General features: G+C 45.3%; 1 protein-coding gene across 1 annotated transcript in view; it reads left to right on the top strand.

Annotated features, from left to right (window-relative positions):
* bard1 (BRCA1 associated RING domain 1) overlaps positions 1-4493 on the top strand; it is a 296594-nt gene extending 292101 nt beyond the window's left edge. The window contains exon 11 of the mRNA XM_038787068.1: positions 3605-4493. Within this exon, the coding sequence (XP_038642996.1) occupies positions 3605-3940 (336 nt within the window). The 3' untranslated portion in view covers positions 3941-4493. The remainder of the gene's footprint in view (positions 1-3604) is intronic.
* Positions 4494-27903: the final 23410 nt, after the last annotated feature.

Genomic DNA, 27903 nt, shown 5'->3' with positions numbered 1-27903 from the left:
TCGGAGGGAAACTTTCAGGTAGCAGTGTTTCCTTCATCTTCTGCCTTTGTCCTTCTAGGTGGCAGAAGCTATGGATTTAGAAGGTGCTGTCGAAAGAACCACGGTGGAGTCGCTGCAGTGCATCATATAGATGTTACATGCGGCACTGTGTGCCAGTGGTTGAGGGAGTAGATGTTGAGGTGGTGGATAGGGTACCAAACAAGCGGGCTGCTTTGGTGCAGCACTCATCTAGGCAAGTGGAGAGTATTTCATCATACTCCATTACCTGGGCCTTGCAAATGGTGGACAGGCTTTGCAAAGTCAGATGATTTACTCACCACAGATTTCTAGTCTCCCACCTCTTTATAGACCAGTCAGCCTTACATTGGTAGTGGGGAAAATGCTAGAGTCCATTATAAAAGATTTACTGGCAAAGAACTTGGGAAACAGTTGCAGGATCGGACAAAGTCAGCTTGGATTTACGAAAGGGAAATCATGCTTTACAAATCGAGGAATTCCTTGAGGATCTAATTAATAGAGTTAATGAGAAGAAGCCAGTGGATGTGGTTTATTTGGACTTTCAGAAGGCTTCACACAAGGCCCCACTTGAAAGAGTAGTGTGTAATATTATAGCGCATGGGATTAGGGGTAGTGTAGTGAGATTGATAGAAAACTGGTTGGCAGACAAGAAACAAAGAGCAGGAATGAACGGGTCTCTTACCAAGTTACAGGCACTTATGACGGAAGGAAGTTAATTGATGAAGAAGCTGGAGATGGTTGGGTCTCTGCTTGGGTTAAGGAACTCCTGCAGTGATGTCCTGGAACTGAGATGATTGACCGACAACAGCCACAACCATCTTCTTTCGTGCCAGGTATAACTTCAACCATTGAAGAGCTTTCCCCCTGATTGCTATTGAGTCCAGTTTTGCTCGGACTCCTTGAGGGCAGCACGGTAGCACAGTGGTTAGCTCTGTGGCTTCACCGCACCAGGGTCCCAGGTTTGATTCTCGGCTGGGTCACTGTCTGTGCGAAGTCTGCACGTTCTCCCCGTGTCTGCGTGGGTTTCCTCTGGGTGCTCCGGTTTCCTCCCACAAGTCCTGAAAGACGTGCTGTGCGGTGAATTGGGTATTCTGAATTCTCCCTCTGTGTACCCGAACAGGCGCAGGAATGTAGCAACTAGGGGCTTTTCACAGTAACTTCATTGCAGTGTTAGCGTGAGCCTCCTTGTGACAGTAAAGATTATTATTATGATGCCATGCTCGGTTATGCAAAGCCAAATGCGGCCTTGATGCTGAGGGCAGTCACTATTACCTCACCTCTTGAGTTCAGCTCCTTTGCCCATGTTTGAAGTAAGGCTGTAATGAGGTCAGGAGCTCAGAGTGGGGAACGGGTTGCTGTCACCTCATTCTATCTACAGACACAGGATTTTGATGTTTGGAATATTGTCTGGAAGCTATGATTCTGTGAAATGACATGTCAGACTGTTGCGTGGCGGAATTTGAACCCTGGGCCTCTGGATTACTAGTGCAGTGACATTGGCACAACATCACTGCCTCTCCTCAGAGGAAGCAATTTGAACCCATCCTGGAGTAAAAATTATCTACCTGAACTAGTGCTGGATTTATGTTTGATTATTTGGTTTGCATGTTTTACGAATGAAAGCAGTGTAGCCAATGTATCGGGTTCTATAGATTAGATTAGATTTATTGTCACGTTAACCGAGGTACAGTGAAAAGTATTGTTCTTAGGAGGAGAAAGAGGCAGGCATTCTGGCCTCTGCTTCCCTAGTAGCCCGGAGACGGATTCTATTAGCTTGGAGGGTCTCAAAGTCCCCAAAGTCGGAGACCTGGCTATCTGACATGGCTAGCTTTCTCCGTCTGGAGAAAATCAAGTTCGCCTTAAGAGGGTCACTGTTAGGGTTTGCCCGGAGGTGGCAGCCGTTCGTCGACTTATTTGTGGAAAATTAATCATCAGCAGGTGGGGGTTAGTTTAGCTTCGAGTAGGAGGTTAATAAATTGGGACCTGTAAGGGAGGAAGCAGGCTTTTGCGCTATGTTTATAGACTCGTGTACATTGTTTATTTTGTTGTTGTGAAACCAAAAATACCGCAATAAAGTGTTTATTTAAAAAAAAGATAAGTATTGTTCTGCGTACAGTCCAGGCAGATGGATCCATACATGAAAAACATCAGACACAAGATAAATATAGAATGTAAATACATAGACATGAACATTGGGTTAAGCATACAGAGTGTAGTACTACTCAATAGAGAAGATAGGTATCTATATTTGATTAGGTTGGTTACAAGCAACTTCATGCCAAGTTGAAAACCAAACAGGATGAATCAGGAAACTGTTACTTGTGTAATCAATTGCTGGATAATGGGAATCCAGGGCAAATTTAAAAATTGTAATTCGAGTTGGCCAAATATATCCAGTGCAGTCAATTGTGTGTTGGTCCTCAAACCTCAATTTTTCATTCTAATCATTCGTTATAATCATTCAGGATATTGAATGTAATTATGTGGTTAATTAAAATGCTTAAACAAGAGGGATATAATTAAGAGTTCTGCTGAAACCTGGCAATTAGGCCAATGACTGGGGGATGGGAAAGGATTTCATGGAATCTTATGCGATATTGATACTAGAATGACATGTAATTACAGAGTGAAGAGTATGTTATTTAATCTGGAGTTGAGATAGGGATAATTTGATTTGCTAGTTGAGTGAGTGTACATCTGGAGTAGCAAAAGTTTCAATAAGTGCATTTTGAAAAAAGCTAGTCAGCAAATAACTAGTTCTTCAGAAGAGGGGGGAATGAATGTCATCTTAGAAAATCTTAGGGTTGACCTGATGGAGGTCTTTAAAAGGGGTTTGATAGAGTACACGCAGAGAAAATGTTCCACTTGTTAGTGAGACCACAATCAGAGGCCATATATATAAGTAGTCATTAATAAATCTAGTTGGGAATTTGGTGAAAGGTCCCCACCCAGAGAGTGGTTAAAATGTGGGATTAATCGCTGAGATGAATACCGTGGATACATTTAAGGGATGCTTGAAACACTGGGGGAGGGGGGAAATTGAAGGGCGTTTTGAAGGGGCTGAGATGAAATTGGGTGGGAGGAGGCTTGTAAGAGACATAAGCACCAGCACAGGCCAAATAGCGTGTTTCTGTTTTAATTCTGATTAATTCAATCTTAAGTCCTGAATATGGTATGAGCCGGAAAGGCTGAATGCCTACCCTTCTCTGTCGTCCTCATCATTCATATTTATTCCTGTACTGGCATAGTCTGTTCTATTTTGCGCAAATTGCTTATAACGTCCTTCATGGAAGAGCAATTTTATTGAAATTAAGATCATTACAGCTGAGCCTCTTGCTTCATATTTGTTCGATAGTTCAATGTTGGTGAATGTGAAAAATGCTGATATTTAAGCAAATTCATCTGACATTATTCCATAATCTAATACTTTATTACTGTGTGAGTAGTAATTCTTTCTGCAGATCCTTACTATATACTGTGCATGCTTCTGGTATAAGTTGAAATGCATTGTAATGAATCATTGTCCCATGCTGTCACATACTTCTAATCACATGTTTTCTGGGTTTTTTAATTTTTTGACTGTTAGCTGCCAAAGCTGTTTGATGGCTGCCACTTCTACTTCATGGGGCCGTTCAAAAGTTGCAAGAAAGAAGAGCTTGTTCATTTGGTCAAGGTTGGTGGTGGTCAGGTCCTTGCCCGGCAGCCCAAGCCAGATAGTGACGTGACTCAGAGCATCAACACTGTAGCTTACCATGCGTTCCCTGGCTCAGATCAGTCGTTCTGTACGCAGTACATCATCTATGACAAAGACAGCAATTACAAGCCTGAGAAAGTGAGGCTGGGCAAAGTGTGGACTACCCATTCTACATGGCTGATTGACTGTGTGAAATCATTTGAACTGCTCTTGGTTCCTGAGCACTGATGGAATTATATCTATAAAAAGAGTTGATTTATTTTATAAAATGAAGACTCAAAATAATGTGCATCTATATGTTATTGATTCAAAATTATGGAAGAAAAATGGTTTAATATGTAAAAGCAGTTCAGAAAAAATGTGAATAGCATTAAAATTATGGGTCAAAATTTGGTTAAACTAATCACTGTAAAAATTGCTTTATAATGACCTTCCTCTGCTAACTTCACTTATACTGTCACATTAAGTATTCATTACGCTAAATTAAGCTCATTCAATAAAAAGATTTATTTTATATCTTGCTCTACACGTTTTTCACACTCAATTTGTTTTAACATGAAAAGAATAATGAAATACATCTGTTTAACTTGAATCCAGACGTGCTGTGTGGCAGCATTTGTAGGTATGTGTTAATCCTTTCTTTGTTAACATGCTAGTTATCAAATCATGTGCTTTGTAATGAGGGATTGTCCCAGAGTTATTTCTGGCCACCACTCGAACTCTTGCCAAATCACTGAAATGAAAAGCAGTTTAAATAAACCAATAAAATAATCCAATAAAATCTGTGGATCAGTTCTTGATTTACTCAGGTCTATAATTTTCGGATAATTGGGATCATCACTGTCGGTCACTTCCATTCAGGATGGAGAGCTGTGCAGGCAAACTTCCACTTGTGGCACCTTACTGGATAATTATCAGCAGTATCGTCAGTTTAGCCGGGTTCAGTCAGCCAGGGCAATGAAAACTACCATGTGTTTAGAAATTATGAATTCAGGCAAAGCCGTAGAATCGGAAACCATGGAATGAGGCCATTTATGTCTCTGCTGGCGCTTTGAAGAGTCTGTTGAATTAGTCCCAAGTTCTTGCTCAATCCCCAGAGCCCTGCAAATGTATCCTTTTGAAGATGCACCCAGTTCCCTTTTGAAAGTTACCATTAAATCTGCTTTCATCCTTCTTTGGCAGCATACTCCAGATCATTTTAACATGATGCGTGTAAATTATCATCTCCCCACTGATTCTTTTACCAGTTATTCCAAATCTGTGTCCTCTGCTTACTAACCCTGCTGCCAGTAGAAGCAATGGGCAGAATTTTCACAGCGCACGAGTGGTATGTTTGAGGGCTGGCACAGTGAATCTGGAGAGAGCCAAAATGTTAGGAACCCGCTGGGGTAAAATCCCATTACAATTTTCCCAATGGTGGCTTAATTTTCCCACTGACAGGTTTTTCTTGCTGGCAGAAAATTGCGTCAGCTTCAAACCCGATTGCGAATGAGGGGCGTGCACAAGGCTGGCCTCAGTTCGCTGGAGACACTGAGGGAATATAACAACTTTCTGACACAATGCTGTGCTACTCCTGATGCACTGTACATCACTCTGCCAGGGTAGAACCATTCGTGCCTCTATCTCCATGCCTGGTCCTGGATCTGGTCTTCACGGACAGCACAGTGCTGCTGGACCCATGGACCCTCCTGTGTCACCGAGTCGGATCAGTACTGCACTTAGGGTTGGGGACGACGGGGATCTTCTGCCTGGTGTCACACAGCAGTGTTTATCTGGACAGTACTGAGATACAGGACTCACGCAGCCACCGCAACAAAGGTTTAAAGTTCAATCGGGGGTGGAGTGCCAGGTGAAGCTGGGGGTGAGGGGGGTGTGGCCTAATAAAAAAAAAGGGGGTAATGTGCAAAGGAGGGCTGTGAAGGCAAGTGCTCACGTTGGCACAGAGGGGCAAGGTGGTGGATGAAGAAGATGAGCAATGAAAGGCAGAGGGAGGACGAAGGGGAGGGTAGCTGCACCCTGATAAGGCTACATGAGAAGGTCACAAATAAGGAGACTAAAGGGATACACATTGGTTACTGGAAGGGGATGGATTACGACTTCAAATGTTATAGTAGAGGTCTAAATTATGCCTGGTGCCCTCGCAGGTGATGGGCTCGGGACATGGTAGCTGAATCAAGGACCAGGCTTTCTCTTGAGGCTGAGTTTTTACTCTCTGGGTTGCTGACACTTGTCTGGTCTACTGAAGACAGGTGGGTTGGCGACAGTGATATGAGCGTGCTGGACTGGTATTTAAACATTGCGTCAGAACCTTCAAACCCGGCTGAGGGCCCACCAGGAAAGTCTGAAGGGAGCTCACCTATGCATAATAAATGAGTTTCCAAGGGTCAGTGCGGTAGCACAGTGGTTAGCACTGCTACCTCACAGTGCCAAGTTCAATTCCAGCCCTGGGTGACTTTGTGAAGTTTGCATGTTCTCCCCATGTCTGCGTGGGTTTCTTCCCACAGTCCATAGACGCTCAGGTTAGGTGGATTGGCCATACTTAGTGTCCAACAGATGGGCTGGTTTGGTGGGTTTATCGCGATACGGCAGGGGAGTGGGTCTAGGGAGTGGGTGTTCTTCCAGAGGGTTGGTGCAGACCTGATGGGCCAAAAGGCCTCCTGTTCTGTAGGGGTTCAATGAAGTGTGGCATCCCTTCATTCTGGGCAGCAGGTCAGGAGCTGTCTGCCACCGTACTTGGCCTTAAAATTGGAGAATTCCACCTTTTATCTCTTCATTTACTTCAACACCCTTCATGATTTTGAACACCTCTATTAAATAACCTCTCACTTATGGAGAATAGCTTCTCTAGTGTTTCCACATGAAGTCCGTCATCACTGGTATCATTCTCTTATGCACTCTCTCCAGTGCCTCTCATTCTTCCTAAAGTGCAGTGTGCAGAATTGGACCCGATGCTCTATCTGGGGCTCAGATAGTGATTTATAAAAATTTAATATAATCCAGGTGTATTCCTGCCCTCCCTTTCAACTGTACCATTTTGTTCACATTGCCCATATTGTTCTTCCTGCAAAACGTTATTGCAGATGGTTGTTTTTATTCATTCATGGGATTTGGGTGTCACTGTCTGGGCCAGCATTTATTGCCTATGCCTAATTGCTCTTGAACTGAGTGGCTTGTGCGGTCATTTATAAAGAAAAATTTCCAATTGTACAAAAATTTAAAATGTTTACAAATCCACCGATACCATACAAGAAAACAAACCAAAAAAACACAAACCCACACAACCCATATCCTGTTCCACCCTCCCACCACCACCCCATCCCCCCGCCCCTAGAAACTGACGGTGATTAGTTCCTTAAAATAGGCAATGAAAGGCCGCCATGTTCGGTAGAACCCCTCGACCGATCACGTCACGGTATATTTGACTTCCAGGTACAAAAACCCCATTAGGACTCCTGACCATACCAAGGCTCTGGGTGGGGTTGGAGATCTCGCTCCAGCAGAACTCACCTCTGGACAATCAAAGTTGAAGGCAAGGACATCTGCTTCCATTCCTGTCTGTAGCCACGGTGAGTCCAACATCCCAAATATGGCAACTAGAGGACAGGGCTCCAATTTGACCTTAAGAATCGCCGACAAAGTGCGAAAGAAGGCGATCCAATAGCTCAAGTTTGGGACAGGACCACACCATGTGTGTGTGATTAGCAGGGCCCCCGGAACACTGCTCAGAGCTATCATCTACCTCCGAAAAATAAACTCTCATCTTCATCTTGGTCAGATGCACCCTAAACATTACTTTGAGCTGGATCAAGCCTAGCCTCGCACACGAGGGTGTGGAGTTCACCCTGTGAAGGGCCTCACTCCGCACCTTGTCATCTTCAATTGGCCCCAGCTCCCCCTCCCACCTCACTTTTACCCCTTCCACCGGGCCCACTTCCTCTGACAGGATCCGCCCATAGATGTCATATGTGCTATCCTCATCCGACCCCGCAAATGAAAGGATCCTTTACATAAGAGACGTAGGCGGCATGTCGCGAAGGTCTTAAGAAATTCCAAAACTGGAGATATGTAAACAAATTCGACCTTCCAAGAACAAGTCTCCTAATCTGTCCAGCCATTCCCCAAACAAGGTGTCCAGCCTCGCCGTCTCAAATAGGTGGTTGATACAAATAGTGGCCAACTTCGACAGAGTCCTGAGCTTAAAATGTTACCTGAACTGCCTCCATATCCTCAAACTGAATATAACCACCAGATTAGTCGAATATTTTGTTGGGGAAAACGGGAACAAAGCTGTCACCAGTGTGCCTAACCCAGCCCCCTTACATTACCCTGCTTCAACCTGCACCCTAGCGGCCCTTGGGTCACTACATCAACCCAGCCCCCTTACATCACCCCACTTCAACCTATACCCTAGCGGCCTTGAGTCACTACACCAACCCAGCCCCCTTACATCACCCCACTTCAACCTATACCCTAGCGGCCTTGGGTCACTACACCAACCCAGACTCCTGACATCACCCTGCTTCAACCTGCACCCTAGCGGCCTTGGGTCACTACACCAACCCAGACTCCTGACATCACCCTGCTTCAACCTATACCCTAGCGGCCTTGGGTCACTACACCAACCCAGCCCCCTTACATCACCCCACTTCAACCTGCACCCTCGCGGCACTTGGGTCACTGCACCACCCAGCACCTTTCCCACGTTGGCCGCCCAATAAAGCAAATTAGACAATGCCAGGCCCTCTGATTGTCCGTCTCTAAGACTGTCTTATGAATTCTCGGAATACAATCCCCCCATATGAAAGCTGCTATCAACTTATTAACCCTCCCAAAAAAGATTTAGGGAGGAAGACATTGAAAAAGTCACAAAAACCGTGGAATAATATTCATTTTGATGGACTGGACTCTGCCCGCCAAGGACAGGAGAAGGTAATCCCACCTTTGCTGATCAGACTTAACCTTACTCACCAGGCTGGCGCAGTTCAGTTTATGGAACCAGGTCTAGAACAGGGCCTCTCGGACACCCAGATACCTGAAGCTTAATCTGGCAAGATGAAAGGGAATCAGCCCCAGGTTGGCTCCCCTCCCCACGAGGTTGAAGACTACTTTAACCATATTGCTGTGGATCTGGAGTCACATGTCAGCTGGACCAGGTAAGGACAGCAGATTTCCTACCCTGAAGAGACTAGTAGGGTTTTTGCGGCAATTGATTCGACTTTGTGTCGGAATAAAACCATTTAATCTCGAGAGAGGCATCCCCACGGGATATGCGATGCTCGAAACTTCCCGCGTGATCCAACATAAACTCGTGAGACGTCGCGATTCAAATCTCGCCCTCGCTGGGCGTGACCCAGATCATCCTATTTAAATGCGCGATATGGCTCATTTAAAGATACATTCACTGGATTCTCCCGGATGTCCAGTGGCACTGCTGCAGGCTGGCAATACCAGGGTTCGGACCCGAGTGGCCTTGCCAGGTCGGGGGGGGGGGGGGGGGGGGGGGGGGGTGGTGAGGTCGATTCCCGGGGACCTCCCCAAGTTGGGGGGGAAGATTGATGCAGCCAGAGAAAATGGCGGCTCGATCTGCGAAGAGAGCGCACCAGCAGGAAATTCCTGAGTGCAGCCTCGGCAGAGAAAAACTTCCGAGGTAAAAAAATGTGGCAAAGTGCATTTGAATAGTGAGATGATTCTCTACTCTGCAGCCCCCAAGAAACACCCCGTTCAACATGCCCAAACCCGAACATAGAAATGTTTCCAGTGAATTGATCCCTTGACTGCGGGCTCAGCTGCAGACCCCTCCAGCATAGGCTGCTTAAGCTGGCTGCCCAAAAAGCTCTGAAGGAGAATCATGTAGTGTGATGAATGTTATCAGTAGCTGCTGTAACGGTACCTTACCTTTAATGCATTGGCCCTTTAAGACCGGGCTTGGAATCCTGGGGGACTCCGCCTCTGGCTCCGCCCCCAGGAAACGGTATATAAGGTGAGGCTCACTCGGCAGCATGTGATGAGCACACTTCTCGGCTGCTGTTCAGTTCTCAGATGATTAAAGCCTTTGAATTACCTATCTTCTCTCCTGTGTCGTAATTGAGGGTATCTCATTTAGTCTCAAAACATTAATCCACAGATGCAGAGAGACCTGCTGAGATTTCCCAGTATTTTTATTCCAGATTTCCAGCATCCGCAGTATTTTGATTTTCTTTTCTGTACAAAAAACAACATTGTGCAACTCTGCAGGTGCCGTTTCATGCTTCCGCTGGTATTTTGTCATTTCCCAAAGCAGCTGCAGGGGAACTGGTCAGGCAATTTCTGTCAGAATTTGTGTACTCTGACAATCAGATTTAAAACTATTCCACATCCAAAAAGTTAATTTACATAGCTGGTATAGGCATGAATTGGCTCCAAACTTTATAACTATGTTTTTTAAATCGACACAACAGATTTCATGATGACTGACAACATGTCAGGTGATTTTGGAAAAATCGGCTCCAGACAAGACCTGAAACTCAAGCAAATATCTCGTGAAAATATGGACAAGCCCAGACATTTGTCAAACTCTCAAGCTCTTTTGTTAAATATGAACTGTAAAAAACCAGGACTATGAAGTCAATTTGTTTTCCTGCCTCTCCTTGGACAACGGAGACACAAAACTAACAAATATGGAACAAGACTCATTGACCATTCAATGTATTGTGATGGTTCCTCATCTCAAACACAAAGACACTGGCAGTCTCAAAACACTCAAAAGTGTGAACGGCCACAACACAAGATGGGTGTTGACCCAGCCTGTTACCTTATTTGGGAGAGATCGTTAGACTTGTATAGGTCACATGATTAAAGCAGCCAGATTTGTGCATGGTGTTTAAAAGTTCGAGCAGAAGTTATTCTGATCAGAGAAACACTTTGCGAGATGCCCACCTGAGATATCATTTTTAAAAAGCCATCAAACCAGCCTCAAGCCAACCACAGAGGAAAGTGGGAGAAAGATTCTCCTCCAACCTGATGTCAATCTGAAGTTCACATCAGAGCCCACCTCCTGACAATTCAACTATAAGCCTTGCAGCTTACTGAGAATCCCCTTCTTTTACCTGAGCTCCACTCCAGTTACATCATGAATTAGGTAAAATAAAACTACAGGCCTGCTATTAAAGAGACTGAAATAATTTTGACTTGTAATTGTATTTATTTCCCTCATCTTTTCTATTCTTCCTCTTTGTGATGTCACATTAAAACTTCTGGGCAAGAGTGTGATAATAAATCATTTTCTTTATTTTTCAATTCACAAAAGCTTGCTGCTGGATTAATTTAAATTGAGACAAGTCTCTCCGAGGGACAGAAAATTCAATCACCTCCACGTAAAAAAGACTGATCACAGATAACAAAACATACAAATCATGTCCGTGTCACGATATAGCTATTGGTATATTTTCTTCAGAAATATGTTGACTAATGATATACAAGTTTGAAAAGGTTTCTCCCCCACTTTTTTCTTTAACTATGTATTCACCAACTTGTATTTATAGAGTGCCTTTAATACAGTTAAATGTCCCAAGGCAATTCATAGAATGTAATCTCCCAAATCAATTTGATACTGAGCCAAACGAGGAAGCATTAGGACAGATGTCTAGGGGCAGCACGGTGGCCTAGTGGTTAGCACAACCGCCTCACGGCGCTGAGGTCCCAGGTTCAATCCCGGCTCTGGGTCACTGTCCGTGTGGAGTTTGCACATTCTCCCCGTGTCTGCGTGGGTTTCGCCCCCACAACCCAAAAATGTGCAGAGTAGGTGGATTGGCCACGCTAAATTGCCCCTTAATTGGAAAAAATAATTGGGTAATCTAAATTTTTTTTAAAAAGGACAGATGACTAAATCTGGATCACCTCCAAACTCCCCATTGGTGCACACTGCCTCTAGAAATGCTGATGGCAGCTACACACTTTTTTCTGCTGCTGCTCCAGTACAATCCCCTTCGCTAATCACCCTAAAGACTCAGCAAGTGCATCCAGCTGAGCAGAGCTTGGAGTTCCTTGCAGCCTCAAATTAGGACTGTTGCCCCTGTCTCCCAACACCTGCTGACTTGTGGTGTGGTAGTTCATCAAGTAGCAATCCAACCACTGACCTCGGTAAGCCCGCCAAGGTGTGTGATCAGACCTGACAGAGAGTCCGCCTGATAGTGCTTCTTCAGAGTGCACACCTCCTCCTGTACCAGATCCTGTGTGGCACTTGACATTAATTAGAACTGACTGCTAACTGATACATTTCCTCAGTGTGTAGATTTCAGTAATGGATGACATCAGAGCAACATGAAATGAGGGTTGTACCATGTGTCTGGTAACTTATGTAATTTCATTTTTTTATTTGTTCTCGAGATATGAGTGTCGCTGGCTGGGCCAACATTTGTTGCCCATCCCATTTTGCCCTTGAACTGAGTAGCTTACTAGGCCATTTCTGTGGGGGGGCAGTTAAGAGTCAACCACATCGCTGTGTGCGTCTGGAGTCACATGTAGGCCAGGCCCGGTAAGGACGGCAGATTTCCTTCCCTGAAGGTTAGTGGGACATTAGTGAACCAAATGGGTTTTTACGACAATCAGCAATAGTTTCATGGTTATCATTAGACATTTAATTCCAGATTTGTACTGAATTCAAATTTCACCATCTGCCGTGGTGAGATTTGAACTCAGGATCCCAGGGCATTAGCCTGGGTTTCAGGATTACTAGACCAGTGACAATACCACTATGCCACTGCCTCCTCAAGTTCTGTAACCAGGTTTTAGGGAGAAGCCCCCTCCCCTTCTCCATCTCCAGTGGCCATGGACTCCGCCACTGCTGATCTTCAAGGGCTGCTCTTCCGCATCGATCAGAGTGACTATGACAACTCTGGATCTCCGCCTCTCCCTGATGTTCGGTATTCTTTTCAGCAAGGAGAGAGGGTTAGGTATGTGTGAAAGTGAATGTTTTGAGAGGCTGGGCTGACTGTCGCAATTTGTGGAGGTGACTGCAAGGAGTGGAGTTGGGATGGCAGCAAGGTGAATGTGAGTATCAATGATGGCTGTTCAGAGGGGAATGTAAGGTGGTACCTTGAGAGAGAGGAATGGGTGGCGCTGCAAGAAAACAAGAGAAGATAGAATATGGGGGTTGACACTTCAATGTGGTGTGCCATTTGGTAGCACAATGATTAGCACTGTTGATTAGGGCTGGTTTTGCACAGGGATAAAGAGCTGGTCTTTAAGCAGACCAAGGCAGGCCAGCAGCACGGTTTAATTCCTGTACCAGCCTCCCCAAACAGGCAGCGGAATGTGGCAACTAGGGGCTTTTCATAGTAACTTCATTTGAAACCTACTTGTGAAAATAAGCGATTTTCATTTTCGGGGCCAGGGACCCAGGTTCGATTCCCGCTTGGGTTGCTGTCTGTGCAGAGTCTGCACGTTCTCCCGTGTCTGAATGGGTTTCCTTCAGGTGCTCCGATTTCCTCCCACAAGCCCCAAAAGACGCGCTTGTTAGGTGAATTGGATTATTTCCCTTCGTCTTGAGGGTATCGGAAACTCCTCAAGGAAAGTGATTCGGGCTTCTCCAAATTCACTTTCGGTGAGGTTCATCACCAAACCCGCCTCCTGAAGTCGATCAAAGGACTCCATACAATGTTTTAATTGTTCTTTCACATCTGGAAGTTGGAATTAAAAGCAGACTGTCCCACTTTCTCAATGCAATCCTTCAAACGTGGGATAGGGTAAGAGTCTGTGCTTGTAACTGCATTCACCTTTCGATAGTCCACACACAACCATTGGATACCATCTGGTTTAGGTACCATAACTATGGGTGAGCTCCATTGGCTGAAACCCACTTCAATTATGCCATTCTTCAGCATACTCTCAATCTCTCTGTTAACCTGTGCCAATTTTAAAGGATTAAGTCTATACGGATGTTGTTTGATAGGAACAGCATTTCCCACATCTACATCATGTATAGCCATTTTAGTACTTCCCAATTTATCTCTACAAACTTGCCCATGTGATATCAATAACTCTTTCAGGTCAGTCCGTTTTTCCTCTGGAAGATAACTTAATAATTCATCCCAATTTTTAAGAACATCTTAATTTTCCAATTTAATTTGAGGTACGTCAAATTCAGTCATCTGGATTTGGTTCGTCATTTTGAGTTAGAATCATTAAAACCTCCTTTTTCTCTCCTTCCCTTTCAAAGTACCTTTTCAGCATATTCACATGACACACTTGGTGAGTCTTCTTTCTATCTGGTGTTTTTACCACATAATTCACCTCACTTAATTTCCTTTCAATCTGATATGGTCCACAAAACCTAGCTTTTAAAGGCTCACCTACCACTGGTAACAACACTAAAACTTTATCCCCACTAGCAAAAGTACAAACTTTGGATTTCTTGTCCGTTACCCATTTCATCACATTTTGTGCAACTTTCAAATGTTGACTAGCCAATTCACCTGCTCTATTTAATCGTTCCCTAAAATTTGACACGTAATCCAATAATGTAATTTCCGATTTCTCACCCACCAATTCTTCCTTAATCAATTTAAGTGTTCCTCTTACCTCATGACCAAAAATTAGTTCAAAAGGACTAAATTTGGTAGACTCATTAGGTGCATCCCTAATTGCAAACAATACGAATGGAATTCCTTTATCCCAATCCTCTGGATAATCTTGACAATACGCCCTCAACCTTGTCTTTAATGTCTAATGCCTCCTTTCTAATGCTCCCTGCGATTCTGGATAGTACGCAGTTGATTTAAATTGTTTTATTCCTAAGCTATCCATAACTTCTTTGAATAACTTTGAAGTAAAATTCGATCCTTGATCCGATTGTATTTCTGTGGGTAGTCCATATCTAGTAAAGAATTGAAGTAACTCCTCCACAATCTGTTTTGCTGTAATATTATGTATTGGAATGGCCTCTGGAAACCTAGTAGACACATCCATTATAGTCAAACGATATTGAATCCTACTTTTTGTTTTAGGAAGTGGTCCTACACAATCGATTAGGACCTTGTAAAAGGTTCCTCAAATGCTGGAATGGGTATTAAGGGCGCTGGTTTTATCACTGCTTGAGGTTTCACTATCATTTGACATGTGTGACATGATTGACAAAATTTAACTACATCTTTATGTAGTCCAGGCCAATAAAAATGTTTCTGTATTTTAGCTTGAGTTTTCCTTATTCCCAAATGACCTCCCACTGGTACCTAATGTGCGACTCGCAACACCTCCGTTCTATACCCTACCGGCAATACGACTTGATGAACTTCTGCCCAATTTTCATTTGCCTGCATATGTACAGGTCTCCATTTTCTCATCAAGACATCACTTTTACGGTAATAACACTCTGGTATACACTCAGATTCCTCTTCCGTATATGCTTTCTGATATATCCGTTTTATTTCTACACCTTTCTGTTGTAACTCCGCCATTTTTCCTGAACTAAAAATATCCACCTCATCCTCCACCAGTTCTTGTTCTTTTTCAACCATCTGATCAAAAATCGTTTCTGATAATTGAACTTCAACTTCATCTTCACTCTTTGATTTCTCCTCTTGTCTTAACCTGTGACTTTGCGACCGGGTTACTACACAATCTGGAAAAATCCCAGGATATTCGTCCTTCAACCCTTCAGTTGTCTGATTTTCCACTGGCTTATCAACCACAGTAGGCATCACTCCCACCTGCGATCCAGCTATATCATTACCCAAGATAAACTGTATTCCTGGACAAGATAGTTTCTCTGTTACACCTACTACCACTTCACCACTCTTCACTGGACTTTCCAACCTTATCTTATATAATGGAACGCTACTCCTCTCACCCTGAATTCCACATATCACCACCTTTTCTGGCAACATTCTTCCCAAACTACATAATTCCTCATCTCTTACCATTAAAGATTGACTAGCCCCTGTATCTCTTAAAATTGTGACTTCTTTACCTGCTCCTCCTGATACACATGAGTAAACTTTACCTACACAAGTAAATTCTTAAAAGACATCTGGCACCTTCTTAACAATTACTTCTTGAACAGGCTGTACAATCGTTTGCACCTCCTTTACTTCCCTTGGGCTTTCCTTTACCACTCTGACAAATCCCACTGTCTTATCCTGTTTTAACCACACCAGCCTTCCCAGTGCTTTTCTTCAACCACCAACACTGTGACTTTACATGGCCTAGTTTATTACAGTGAAAATATTTGAAAATTTTCATTTCTTTTCCACCCTCCTGGATATCTTTATTAATCTGAGGTTCACTCTCTTTATTGTCTCCCATCAGATCACCTTTACCTCTACCACTTGAGTATTTATCATGTCCCCAGTTTCTATCCCTCACCGGCTGAAACTGATGTCGGAAACCAATCTTTGATTTATGAACTAATTCATAATCATCTGCCATTTCTGCTGCTAATCTTACAGTTTTAACCCTCTGTTCTTCCACATGAGTTCTCACTACATCAGGAATTGAATCTTTAAACTCCTCCAAAAGTATAATTTCTCTGAGAGATTCATACATTTGGTCTATTTTCAAAGCCCTTATCCACCTATCAAAATGACTCTGTTTGAGCCTTTCAAACTCCATGTATGTTTGACCAAATTCTTTCCTTAAATTTTTAAACCTTTGTCGGTAAGCTTCAGGCACTAGTTCATATGCACTTAAGATGGATTTCTTCACCTCCTCATACAACCCAGATACCTCCTCCGGCAGTGATGCAAACACTTCACTAGCCCTACCTACCAGCTTTGTTTGAATCAGTAATATCCACATGTCCTGTGGCCATTTCATTTGTTTAGCTACCTTGTCAAATGAAATGAAAAAGGCTTCCACTTCCTTCTCGTCAGACTTTGGCAATACTTGGACATATTTAAATAGATTCCCAACAAGCCTTCGACTATGACGTTCCTTCTCACTATCCTCATCACTATCATCCACTGTACGTTTCCTTTTATGTCTGCCAATTTTAATTGACTTTCACGTTTCATGGCCATTTTCCGAAGTTCAAACTCCCTCTCTTTATCTTTTTATCTGATCTGTATCTCCCTTTCTTTTTCTTTTTCTTCTCTCTCTCTTTCTTTTTCCTCTCTCTCTCTCTTTCGTATTCAAGCCGCTTTAATTCTTTCTCCTGTTCCATTTGTTTAATTTGCAACTGAATTTTTGCCACTTCCAATCAGACAGACTCTATCTCAGGCAACTTTAAATGTTTAACCACCACCATAATTACCTCACCTTTTCGCATTTTGTCAGGGAATGTTAACTGCAATATTTTTCCCAAACGTAACAGTCTGCTTTTTGTCTCTGTCCGTAAGGTACTGCGTGTGACATTCTCCACCCCCAAAAAGTCTGAGCCTCTGAAAGAGCCATTGTTCACAACGCTCTCCTCACTTAAACTAAAACCACACTGGAAAAGCAACAATCCTTCACTGTCTTTAAATTCACAAAAGCCAATCCAATAGATAAACTTTTATTCCCCACGAGCCCCCAATTGTTATGGGAGCGGCGTTTTCAGAACCCCAAAATGTATCATGGAATTCAACCAACCTCTCCCTTTAATGTATTGTTGCTTTTGAAGCACACGGCTTGTTCTCCAGGTGTGATATTACAATTATGGACACATGGGTTTTTAAACACAAAACAATGTTTATGCCATGAATTCAACTTAACCTTCTTAAATAAACATTGGATCCCTTAACACCCCTTACTTCAAACAATACAACACTAAATAATCCCTCAAAATGTTCCTTCAAACCTCCAAAAGACTTAACCCCTTTAAACAGACACACATCAGGTTAAAGATATTACTATTATGAGTTTAAATCACCCAAATGATTCAGAGATAGTCTTTCATGGCAGAGATCACATCAGATCCAGCTTACTGCAAACACAGACACACCCAAGCTCTTTTCCTCAAAAACTGGCTTTCTCCTTTCAAACAGCTCACAGCAAACCAGCTAGGCACTTTTCAGCTGCTTTCTCAAACTGAAACTAAAAGCAGAAGTGATCTCAGCTCAGATTCCCTCTGACATCACTTCAGTAATATGCGCTGCTGCATTTCTTAAAGGTACATTGCTTAAACATCCATTTCTTAAAGGTACTCTCACATGACACTCTATGTACCTGCACAGGTGCCGTAGTGTGGCGACTAGGGGTTTTTGACAGTAACTTCATTGCAGTGTTAATGTAAGAGTACTTGTGACAATAATAAAAATTATTATTATCATTTACCTTTTCGGCCCTGATGTTGCCATTTAACCTATTTAGACACTGTATTCATGAACAAGGTACATTCGTGCTCACTGCAACCTCACCTGATTGCATTGTGAGGCTGGTATCGTCCATTTCCCAGAAAGAATATTGCCCTGCAGGCTTTTGAAACAAGCGGTATTTGCTCCAAGGATACCTCCATGAGCTAGGGACAGCCATCGTACAGTGATAGTCCATTCTGACCCCCGCTGAGGTCCATTTAGATACTGAAGCTGGACGACTGAGGCATGGGTCCTGATCACACTCGCCCACCCTGCTTGATCAGTGACTGGAAGTTAAAGCCATGGTTGAGTTGAAAAGTCACAACCAAACATGCTCCCCGCTCCTTCAGGTTCCTGTCCCGCTGCTGGCCCTCTGCAAGCATGTCCAGTGGTCAAAGTTCTGCTCAATGTGAAATTGTCCAACCCTGTCCATCCTTGCAGAGGGCCTCCTGTCCATCCTTGCAGAGGGCCTCCTGTCCATCCTTGCAGAGGGCCTCCTGTCCATCCTTGCAGCAGGCCTCCTGTCCATCCTTGCAGAGGGCCCCCTGTCCATCCTTGCAGAGGGCCCCCTGTCCATCCTTGCAGAGGGCCTCCTGTCCATCCTTGCAGAGGGTCCCCTGTCCATCCTTGCAGAGGGCCCCCTGTCCATCCTTGCAGAGGGCCTCCTGTCCTGTTGTTGGATCCTTGTGTTGTGAACCTTGAGTGTAAAGGATTTCAATTATGTTGGGTAGTCTGAAGAGCAAGCACTGCCTGACAAGCCATCAAACAGAACTGTGAATTTAATCAGTCAAGCACCTGGGAGGGATTTTAGAGCTAGGAACCGAACAGGCTGAGTGAACAAAACAAGTTGGCTTGTAAAGCAGATATAATGCGCAGCCTCTTTCCTGTAAAGTTGTCCCAGAGGGTACAGGACATGAAAATTAATCTCCTGTACATTGCTGGCAGCAACTCAAAGAAACACTACAGGGGCACTGAGAAAAAACATTGCAGACTTCTCTCATTAGAGTCATAGAGTCCTACAGCACAAAAAAGGCCATTCAGCCCATCGTGTCTGCACCAGTTGAAATCAACCACCTAACTATTCTAATCCCATTTTCCAGCACTTGGCATATATGATATACTTTATTAGCCTTGTATGCCTTGGCATCGCAAGTACACAAGTAAATACTTGTGTCCCTTACCTTAAATCGATTCCCCCTGGTAATTGATCCCTCCACCAAGGAGAAAGGTTTCTTCCTTTATATCAAGACTCCTCATAATTTTATACATCTCAATCATGTACCCCTCAGTCTCCTCTGCTCCAAGGAAAACAACCCAATCTTTCCAATCTCTCTTCATAACTAAAACTCTCCAGCCCAGGCAAAATCCTGGGTAAATCTCCTCTGCACCCTTTCCAGTGCTGTCACACCCCTCCTGTAATGTGGATTCCAGAAATGCACACAGTACTCTCGCTGTGGCCTAACCAACGTTTTATACAGTTCCAGCATAACATCCCTGCTCTTAAACTCGATGCCTCTGCTAATAAAGTATACATATGCCTTCTTGACCACTGTGTCCTCTTGCTCTGTTACCTCAAGGGATCGGTGCACATGTACACCAAGGTCCCTCTGATCCTTTGAGCTTCCCAGGGTCCTGCCGTTTATCATATATTCCCTTGCCTTGTTTGACCTGCCCAAGTACATCACCTCACACTTATCCAGATTGAATTCCATTCGACACTGATCAGCCCATTTTACCAGCTGTCTATATCCTCCTGTAATCTAAGGCAATCCTCCTCATTATTTATCACCCCACAACTTTTCGTATCACTGCAAACTTACTGATCAACCCTCCTACATTCGTATCTAAATCATTTATATAAATTATAAACAGCAAGGACACCAACACCGATCCCTGTGGGACCACATTGAACACAGGCTTCCAGTCAGAAAAATATCCCTCAGCCATTCCTCTCTGCTTCCCGCCACTCAGCCAATTTTGGATCCTGTTTGCCAAATTTCCTTGGATCCCATGGGCTCTTACCTTCGCTCTCAGTCTCCCATGTGGGACCTTATCGAAAGCCTTGCTGAAGACCAAGTAGACTATGTCAAATGTATTGCCCTCATCTACACACCTGGTCACCTCTTTGGAAAATTTAATCAAGTTGGTCAGACATGAACTCCCCTTAACATAACCATGCTGACTGTTCTTGATTAATCCCTGCCTCTCCAAATGCAGATTAATTCTGTCATTCAGAATTGCTTCCAATAGTTCCCCCACCACTGAGGTTAGACTAACTGGCCTGCAGTTTCCTGGTTTATCCCTTTTTGCCTTCTTGAATAATGGTAGCACATTGGTTATCCTCCAGTCCTCCGGCACCTCTCCTGTGACCAGAGAGGAATTGAAAATTATTGCCAGCGCCCCTGCTAGTTCCTCCCTTGCCTCACTCAGCAGCCTGGGATACATTTCAGCTGACCCGGGAGATTTGTCTACTTTTAAACTTGCCAGCCTACGCAAAACCTCCTCCCTGTCTCTGTTAATCTCTTTAATTTTATTACAGTCCTTCTCCCTGATTTCTATACCCACACTGTCCCTCTCATGAACGAACACTGACACAAAGTATTAATTTGGAACCCTACCTACACCCTCCAGCTCCACACACAAATTACCACTGTGATCCTTAATGGGCCCGACTCTTTCCCAGGTTATCCTTTTACCCTAAGGTACTTGTAAAACAACTTAAGATATTCTTTTATTTAACCTGCCTGTATCCTTTCATGTCCCCTTTTTGCTCTCCTAATTTCCTTTTTAAGTTCCCTCGTGCACATTCTATACATCTCCAGGGCTTCTGCTGTTTACAGCCCTCGATCCTGCCAAAAGCCTCCCTTTTTCTTTTTATCCAATGCTGCATTTCCATCGATATCCAGGGTTCACACGATTTGTTGGTTCCACCCTTGATTGGAACATGTAAAAAAAATGGCAGATTTTTCTCATTTTCCTTCAGCGATTTATTTTATTAAGCACAAAGGATATTAGCGATGGGGTCAATTTGACTTTAAAGCGGCAGTTGGTCATGTGATTATACCTCCAGAAATACATCCAACCAGAGTCGGCAATCCTGATTGCCCTAAAACCTAACGATGTATGGTTAGGTTGGTTGTCAGTCGTGAAGAATGGTCATATCAGTGGAAGTCAGACCTGCTCCTCTGGATACTGTGCCCATCAGATGGTGTACTGATTTGGGTTATTCATGAGGGCCCGCCTTCTCAACTTTGCCCCCTCACCCGAGGTGTGATGACCCTCAGGTTAAATCACCACCAGTCATCACCCCCCACCCCATCCCTTCTTAAAGTGGGGAGCAGCCTATAATCATCTGGGACTCTGGCGACTTTCCTTTTCACTGATTTGGGAAGTTTCCAATGTACAGAGACAACTTCTATTATTGCACGGCATGCAATATTTTACAACACTTAAAACTTTGCTCCTACTTAGTGGGACTGAATATTTTGTCTTTCCCTTCTTTTTCATGGTTGGATGTTTTTGCCAACTTCCACCTCACCTCTTCAAAAGGCATTGACCTGATGGACTACATCCCATTTCCAATCCTCCTCCCTCACCTGAGAAGTGCACTGTCAGAGATGCCGGGCGGAATTCTCCGTTCCCGTGGAAAATCGAGAAGGCCGTCGTGAAGTCGGCCGAGTTCACGACGGCCTTGGAGGCCGCTCCTCTCACCTTATTCACCCCCACCCGGGGGGCTAGGAGCGGCGCTCCATTATTCTCGGCCGCCGGGCCTTGTCGCTGGCGTCAAGGCCCGGAGCGCCCAGAATGACGCTGCCGGCGCGCCTAATGACATCAGCTGCGCTTGCGCTGGTTGGCCGGCGCCAACCCGCATATGCGTAGTTGCCGTCTTCCCCTCCGCCGCCCCGCAAGACGTGGCGGGTTGATCTTGCGGGGCGGCGGAGGGGAAAGAGTGCGTCCCTTTGAGACGCCGGCCCGACGATCGGTGGGCGCCGATCGCGGGCCAGTCCCCTCCTGAGCACGGCCGTGGTGCTCACTCCCCTCTCCGCCCCCCACAAGCGTCAAACCAGCGTTTGGCGCCATGTTCACGATGGCAGCGACCAGGTGTGGTTGCCGCCGTTGCGAACGGCAGGCCGCTCGGCCCATCCGGGTCGGAGAATCGCCGGTCGCCGTGAAAAACATCGAGCGGCGATTCTTCCAAGCTGGGTGGGTGGGGGGGGGGGGGGGGGGTGAGAGAATCATGGGGGGGGCGCCAGAGGGGCGTGTCATGAGTCACCCGGCCCTCCCGCGATTCTCCCACCCAGCGTGGGGAGTGGAGAATCGCACCTGCCATCTTTCAAATCATAGAATCATCATAGAATCCCTACAGTGCAGAAGGAGGCCATTCAGCCCATCAGATCTGCACCAACCCTCTGAGAGAGCATCCTACCTAGGCCCACACCCCACAATATCCCCATAATCCCGCCTACCCTTTTGGTTACCTTTTAGTTACAAAGAGGTAACTTTTTGGTTACAAAGGGGCAACTTTAGCATGGCCAATCCACCTAACCTGTACATTTTGTTGAGCTGGTTATGTACAGTCATGTTGGTTGGATTTGGGTTGTGTTTCTGTCTATTGTGTTAATATATAAATGCCTTAATAAAATATTTTTAAATAACAAAAAATAAAATCCATGGCATTCTTCAGAAGATAAATGGAGTTCTCCCTGGTTCCCAGGCCAACATCTCACAGTCAACGTAAGGGATGGAATGGGATCCACTAAAACCGATTATCCAGTCATCAATACATTGCTGTTTGTATTCAAAATGGCTGGCACACATTAAGAATTACAGCAGTGTCCACAGCTCACAAAGGACTTATTTGGCTGTAAAATGTTTTGCGACAATGGCAGCACATCCCACCTCTTAAAATCCCCCTTCATCTGCTGAGCCAAATTCAATTTATGAAGCTGCGCCCAGCTGAGGGTCACCTGGACGGCCAAGTCCCTAAAGCCTGCTCCCACCACCTTGAACGGCAGCTCCCCCAGCCTCCTCTCCTGCCCTCTGGTCCCCCCCCCCCCAACCCCCCTCACCCCCCCCCCCCCAATCCCCCCCCCCCACCCCACCGCACAATCCCTTTCCAACCACACGATACTCTAAGCGCCATTGCCAATTGCTCTATCGCTAAGGCAAAAACAACGGGGAGAGCGGGCACGCCTGCCTTGTCCCACGGTGCAAACCAAAATATCCTGAACTCACTTGGTTCGTCCGCACACTTGCTACCGTGGCCCTATACAGCAACCGGACCCAATCCACAAACCCCTCCCCAAACTCAAACCGTCCCAACACCTCCCACAGATAATCCTACTCCACCCAGTTGAAAGCCTTTGCCAACAACAGCCACCCCTTCAAACCCCGTTTGACCCTCACCTATTGCCCCCGGGACACAGTGCTCGATTCGCGAAGCCAACACCTACGGCAACAACTTGGCATCCACATTTAACAACGATATCAGACGGTAGGATCCACACTCCTCGGCTCCTTATCTTCCTTCAGTATCGGGGAGATGGACATCTGCGATGGTGTCGGTGGGAGCTCCCCCATCTCCCTAGCCTCGTTATATGCCCTCACCAGTAGTGGCTCCAGATCCCCACAAATCTTTTATAAAACTCCACCCGGGTCGATGTCACTGTCCATGTGGAGGTTGCACATTCACTCCTTGTCTGCGTGGGTCTCACCCCCACAATCCAAAGATGTGCAGGCTAGGTGGATTGGCCACGCTAAATTGCTCCTTAACTGAGAAAGAAAGAATTGGGTACTCCGAATTTATTTTTATAAAACTCCAGCGGGAACCCGTCCGGGTCCGGGGCCTTCCCTGCCTGCATCGCCCCCATACTCTCCATCACCTCCCTCAACCCAATGAGGGCCCACAGTCCCTCCACTAGGTCCTCGTCCACCCCCGCCCCCGGCCAGGTGCTCAGACTCCTATAGCTTCCTCTACAACTCCTCAAAAACCTCATTCACCCCCACCGGGTCCAGTACCACCCTGTCCCGTCCAATCTTCCTCGCCGCCTCCTGTTTCCTAAATTGGTGGGCCAGCATCCTGCTCGCCCTCATCCCATGCTCGTACATTGTCCCCCTGGCCCTCTGCAACTGCCCTACCGCCTTCCCCATGGACACCAACCCAAACTCCATCTGTAGCCTCCGCATCTCCATGAACAACCCTGCCTCCGGGACCTCCGAGTACCTCCTATCCACCTGCAGAATCTCTTCCACCAACCTTGCCATCTCTGCTTGTTCCACCTTATCCTTGTGCGCCCGAATCGAAATAAACTTCCCCCTAACCACGGCCTGGAGTGCCTCCCACAGCGTGATGGCCGTGACCTCCCCCGTATCGTTGAGTTCCACATATCCCGGGTAGCAAACCTCACCAGCTCGTACACCTCCTCATCTGCCAACAACTCCATCTGAGATCATTTAACTCGATGCAGATCAGATATCTAACTTCAGACCTGCTGGACTCTGTGATTTACCACCTAAGAGTCCAAAGATGTGCAGCTTTGGTGGATTGGTCATGGTCAATGCACAGGGTTATGGGGCTAGGGCGAGGGAGTGGGCCTAATAGAGTACTCTTTCGAAGGGTTGGTGTAGACTTGATGGGCTGAATGGCTTCCTTCTGCACTCTAGGGATTCTATGGATATCACAAGCTTCTAAAAGAATATATCAAGCAGCTTTTAGGCTCATGTGGCACAGGTAACTTAGTTTATAATATGAGACAGTGAAGATTTATTGTAGATGGTGAACAGGCTTTGGGGAGTCAATGAGTTATTTGCTGGAGAATTCACAGCTTTTGATGAGCTCTGTAGCCAGAGTGTTTATATGGCTGGTCCTATTACATTTCTGGTCAGTGGTGACATACCCCCAACACTCAGGTTGTTGATGGTGGGGTTTTCAGTGATGGTAAAGCCATTGAAAGTCAAGGGGATTGATTAGATCTCTCTTGTTGGAGATGATCATTGCCTGGCATTTGTGTGGCATGCACTACTTAACAGTTGAAGCTTTACTGTGCTCCAAGTCTTGCCACACACAGACTATTTCAGTATTTAAGGAGTTGCGAATGGTACTGAACACTGTAAACATATCACTTCTGATCTTAGTTTGGAAGGAAGGTGATTGATGAAGCAGCTGAAGATGCCTGCGCTAAGGGTACTAATAATAATAAGATAGGGCAGCATGGTGGCGCAGTCGTTAGCATTGCTGCCTCACGGCGCCAAGATCCCAGGTTCAATCCCGGCTCTGGGTCACTGTCCGTGTGGAGTTAGCATTCTCCCCGTGTTTGCGTGGGTTTCGCTCCCACAACCCAAAGATGTGCAGGCTAGGTGGATTGGCCACACTAAATTGCCCCTTAATTGGAAAAATGAATTGGGTACTCTAAATTAATTTTTTAAAAGGAATAATAATAAATTAATAATTGCGTATTGTCACAAGTAGGCTTCAATGAAGTTACTGTGAAAATCTCCTAGTCACCACATTCTGGCGCCTGTTCGGGGAGGCTGGTACGGGAATTGAGCCCGCGCTTCTGGCCTTGTTCTGGATTACAAGCCAGCTGTTTATCCCACTGTGCTAAACCAGCCCCTGGTACTACCTTGAAGGTACTACCAAGGTACTACCTTGAAGAACTCCTGCAATGATGTTTTGGGACTGAGGTGATTGACCTGCAACAACCACAACCATCTTAATTTGTGCCAATATAATTCCAACCAGTCAAGTGTTTCCTCCTATTACAGGATTGGATTTGTCCTGCTTTTTGTGGACAGGACATACTTTAGCAATTTTCCACCAGCTCCATTCGGGATGAGCAATAACTGATGACCTTGTCAGGGACATTCATATTACAGGAGTGAATATAGTTCTTTTCAGTTGCCTGGTGGATGTGTGTTTTGTAGCTGTACTGGAACAGCTAGACTAGGGGCACACTTGTTCTGGACTCTGGACTCAGGTCAGGGCCTATAGCCTTTGCAGTATCCAGGGCCTTTGGTCATTTCTTGATATCGTGCTGAGTGAATCAAATCAGCTGAAGACTGGCATCTGTGATGCTGGAGGTCTCAGGAGGAGGCCGAAATGGATCATCCACTTGGCACTTCTGGCTGAAGACATTTGCAAATGCTTCTGTTTTGTCTTATACACTGATGTGCTGGACTCATCATTGAAGATGGGGATGTTTGCGGAGTTTCCTCACTGGTTAGTTATTTGATTGTCCAACACGATTCATGACTGCAGAGTTTTGATCTGATCTGTTGGTTGTGGTATCACTGAACTCTGTCTATCACATGCGGCTTCCACTATTTAGCATAGACATGTTTTGGAGCTTCACCAGGTTGGCAATTAATTTTTAGCAATGCCTGGTGTTGGTCCTGGCATGCTTTCCTGCACTCCTCATGGAACCAAGCTTGCTCCCCTGACCTGATGGTAATGGCAGGGGTGCCAAACTATGAGGTTATAAATTGTGATTGAACACAATCCTGTTGCTGCTAATGACCCACAGCATCTCATGGGTGCCCGGTTTTGAGCTGTTAGATTTGCTCTGAGCCTATCCCATTCAGCACGGAGTTAGGGTCAGATAACTCAAGAAAGATGTCCTCACTCTCCACAAGAGCAGTGTAATGGTTACTCTTACCAATGCAGCCATGGACAGAGCAAGCTGCAGCATGCAGATTATGCGGGTGCGGTAAAGTCGGTTTTTCCTTCTTGGAGGTTCTCTCACCACCTGTCACAGGCCCAGTCCAGCAGATATATCCCTCAAATCTCAGGCAGCTCAGTAAGTAATAATGCTGGATTTTAAAGCACTCCCCATCCAGAGTACATCCTTGCTACCATCAATGCTTCTTCCAAGTGAAATCTAGGTGTTCAACATGGAGGAGTACTAATTCACCAGCTGTGGGAAAGTTGTAGGTGGGAATTAGCAGGAATTTTTCTTGCACTATTTTGACTTGAAGCCAATGAATCCATTGGGCCCTGGAGTGAATGCTAAGGAGTCCAAGGGCCATTCGGTCCCATCTGTGTACCACTCTGCTGCCACCTCTGGTGGGTCCATCCTGCCGGCGAAACAGGACATACCCAGGGATGGTGATGGAGGGAGCCTGGGGCACTGGCTGTCTGGTACAATCCAGACTGTTGCTTGACTAGACTATGGGACAGCTCTTTCAATTTTGCAACAAGTTTGCAGATGTTAGTGAGGAGAATTTCACAGGGTTGACATTGCCATTTCTGGTCTCTAGTCGGTGTCGGTTGGTCTGTTAGGCTTAATTCGCATTTGACTTTTCTGATGCAGTTTGATAACATTGAGTTGCCTGCTCGATCATTTCAGAGGGGCATTTAAGAGTCAGCTACATTGCTATGGGTATGGAGTCACATGTAGGCTAAACCAGGTAATGATGGCAGAGTTCCTTCACTGAAGGGCAATAGTGAACCAGATGGGTTTCAGATTCATTGATTATTTGAACTTAAATTCCACCAGCTGCTGTGGAGGGATTTGAGTTTACATCTTTGGAGAATTGGTTTGGGCCTCTGGATTACTCATCTAGTAACATTACAGCCTTGCTGAAGTTCCTATTCTCCTACTGGATTTGATGTTTGTGTACGTACAATAAAATATGTTTTGTGCTTCAGTTGAAATTGATGTATGTCTTTGGCCCAACACCATCTCCGTAATTGTAATCATCTCAACTATTCCAATCTATTCCAATGGGTTTCCTCCGGGTGCTCCGGTTTCCTCCCACAGTCCAAAGATGTGCGGGTTAGGTGGATTGGCCATGCTAAATTGCCCGTAGTGTCCTAATAAAAGTAAGGTTAAGGGAGGGGGGGGGGTTGTTGGGTTACGGGTATGGGGTGGATACGTGGGTTTGAGTAGGGTGATCATGGCTCGGCACAACATTGAGGGCTGAAGGGCCTGTTCTGTGCTGTACTGT

Source organism: Scyliorhinus canicula, chromosome 2 (genome assembly GCF_902713615.1).
Source record: "Scyliorhinus canicula chromosome 2, sScyCan1.1, whole genome shotgun sequence".
Taxonomy (NCBI): Eukaryota; Metazoa; Chordata; class Chondrichthyes; order Carcharhiniformes; family Scyliorhinidae; genus Scyliorhinus; species Scyliorhinus canicula.
This window is presented reverse-complemented; position numbering and strand designations above follow the sequence as displayed.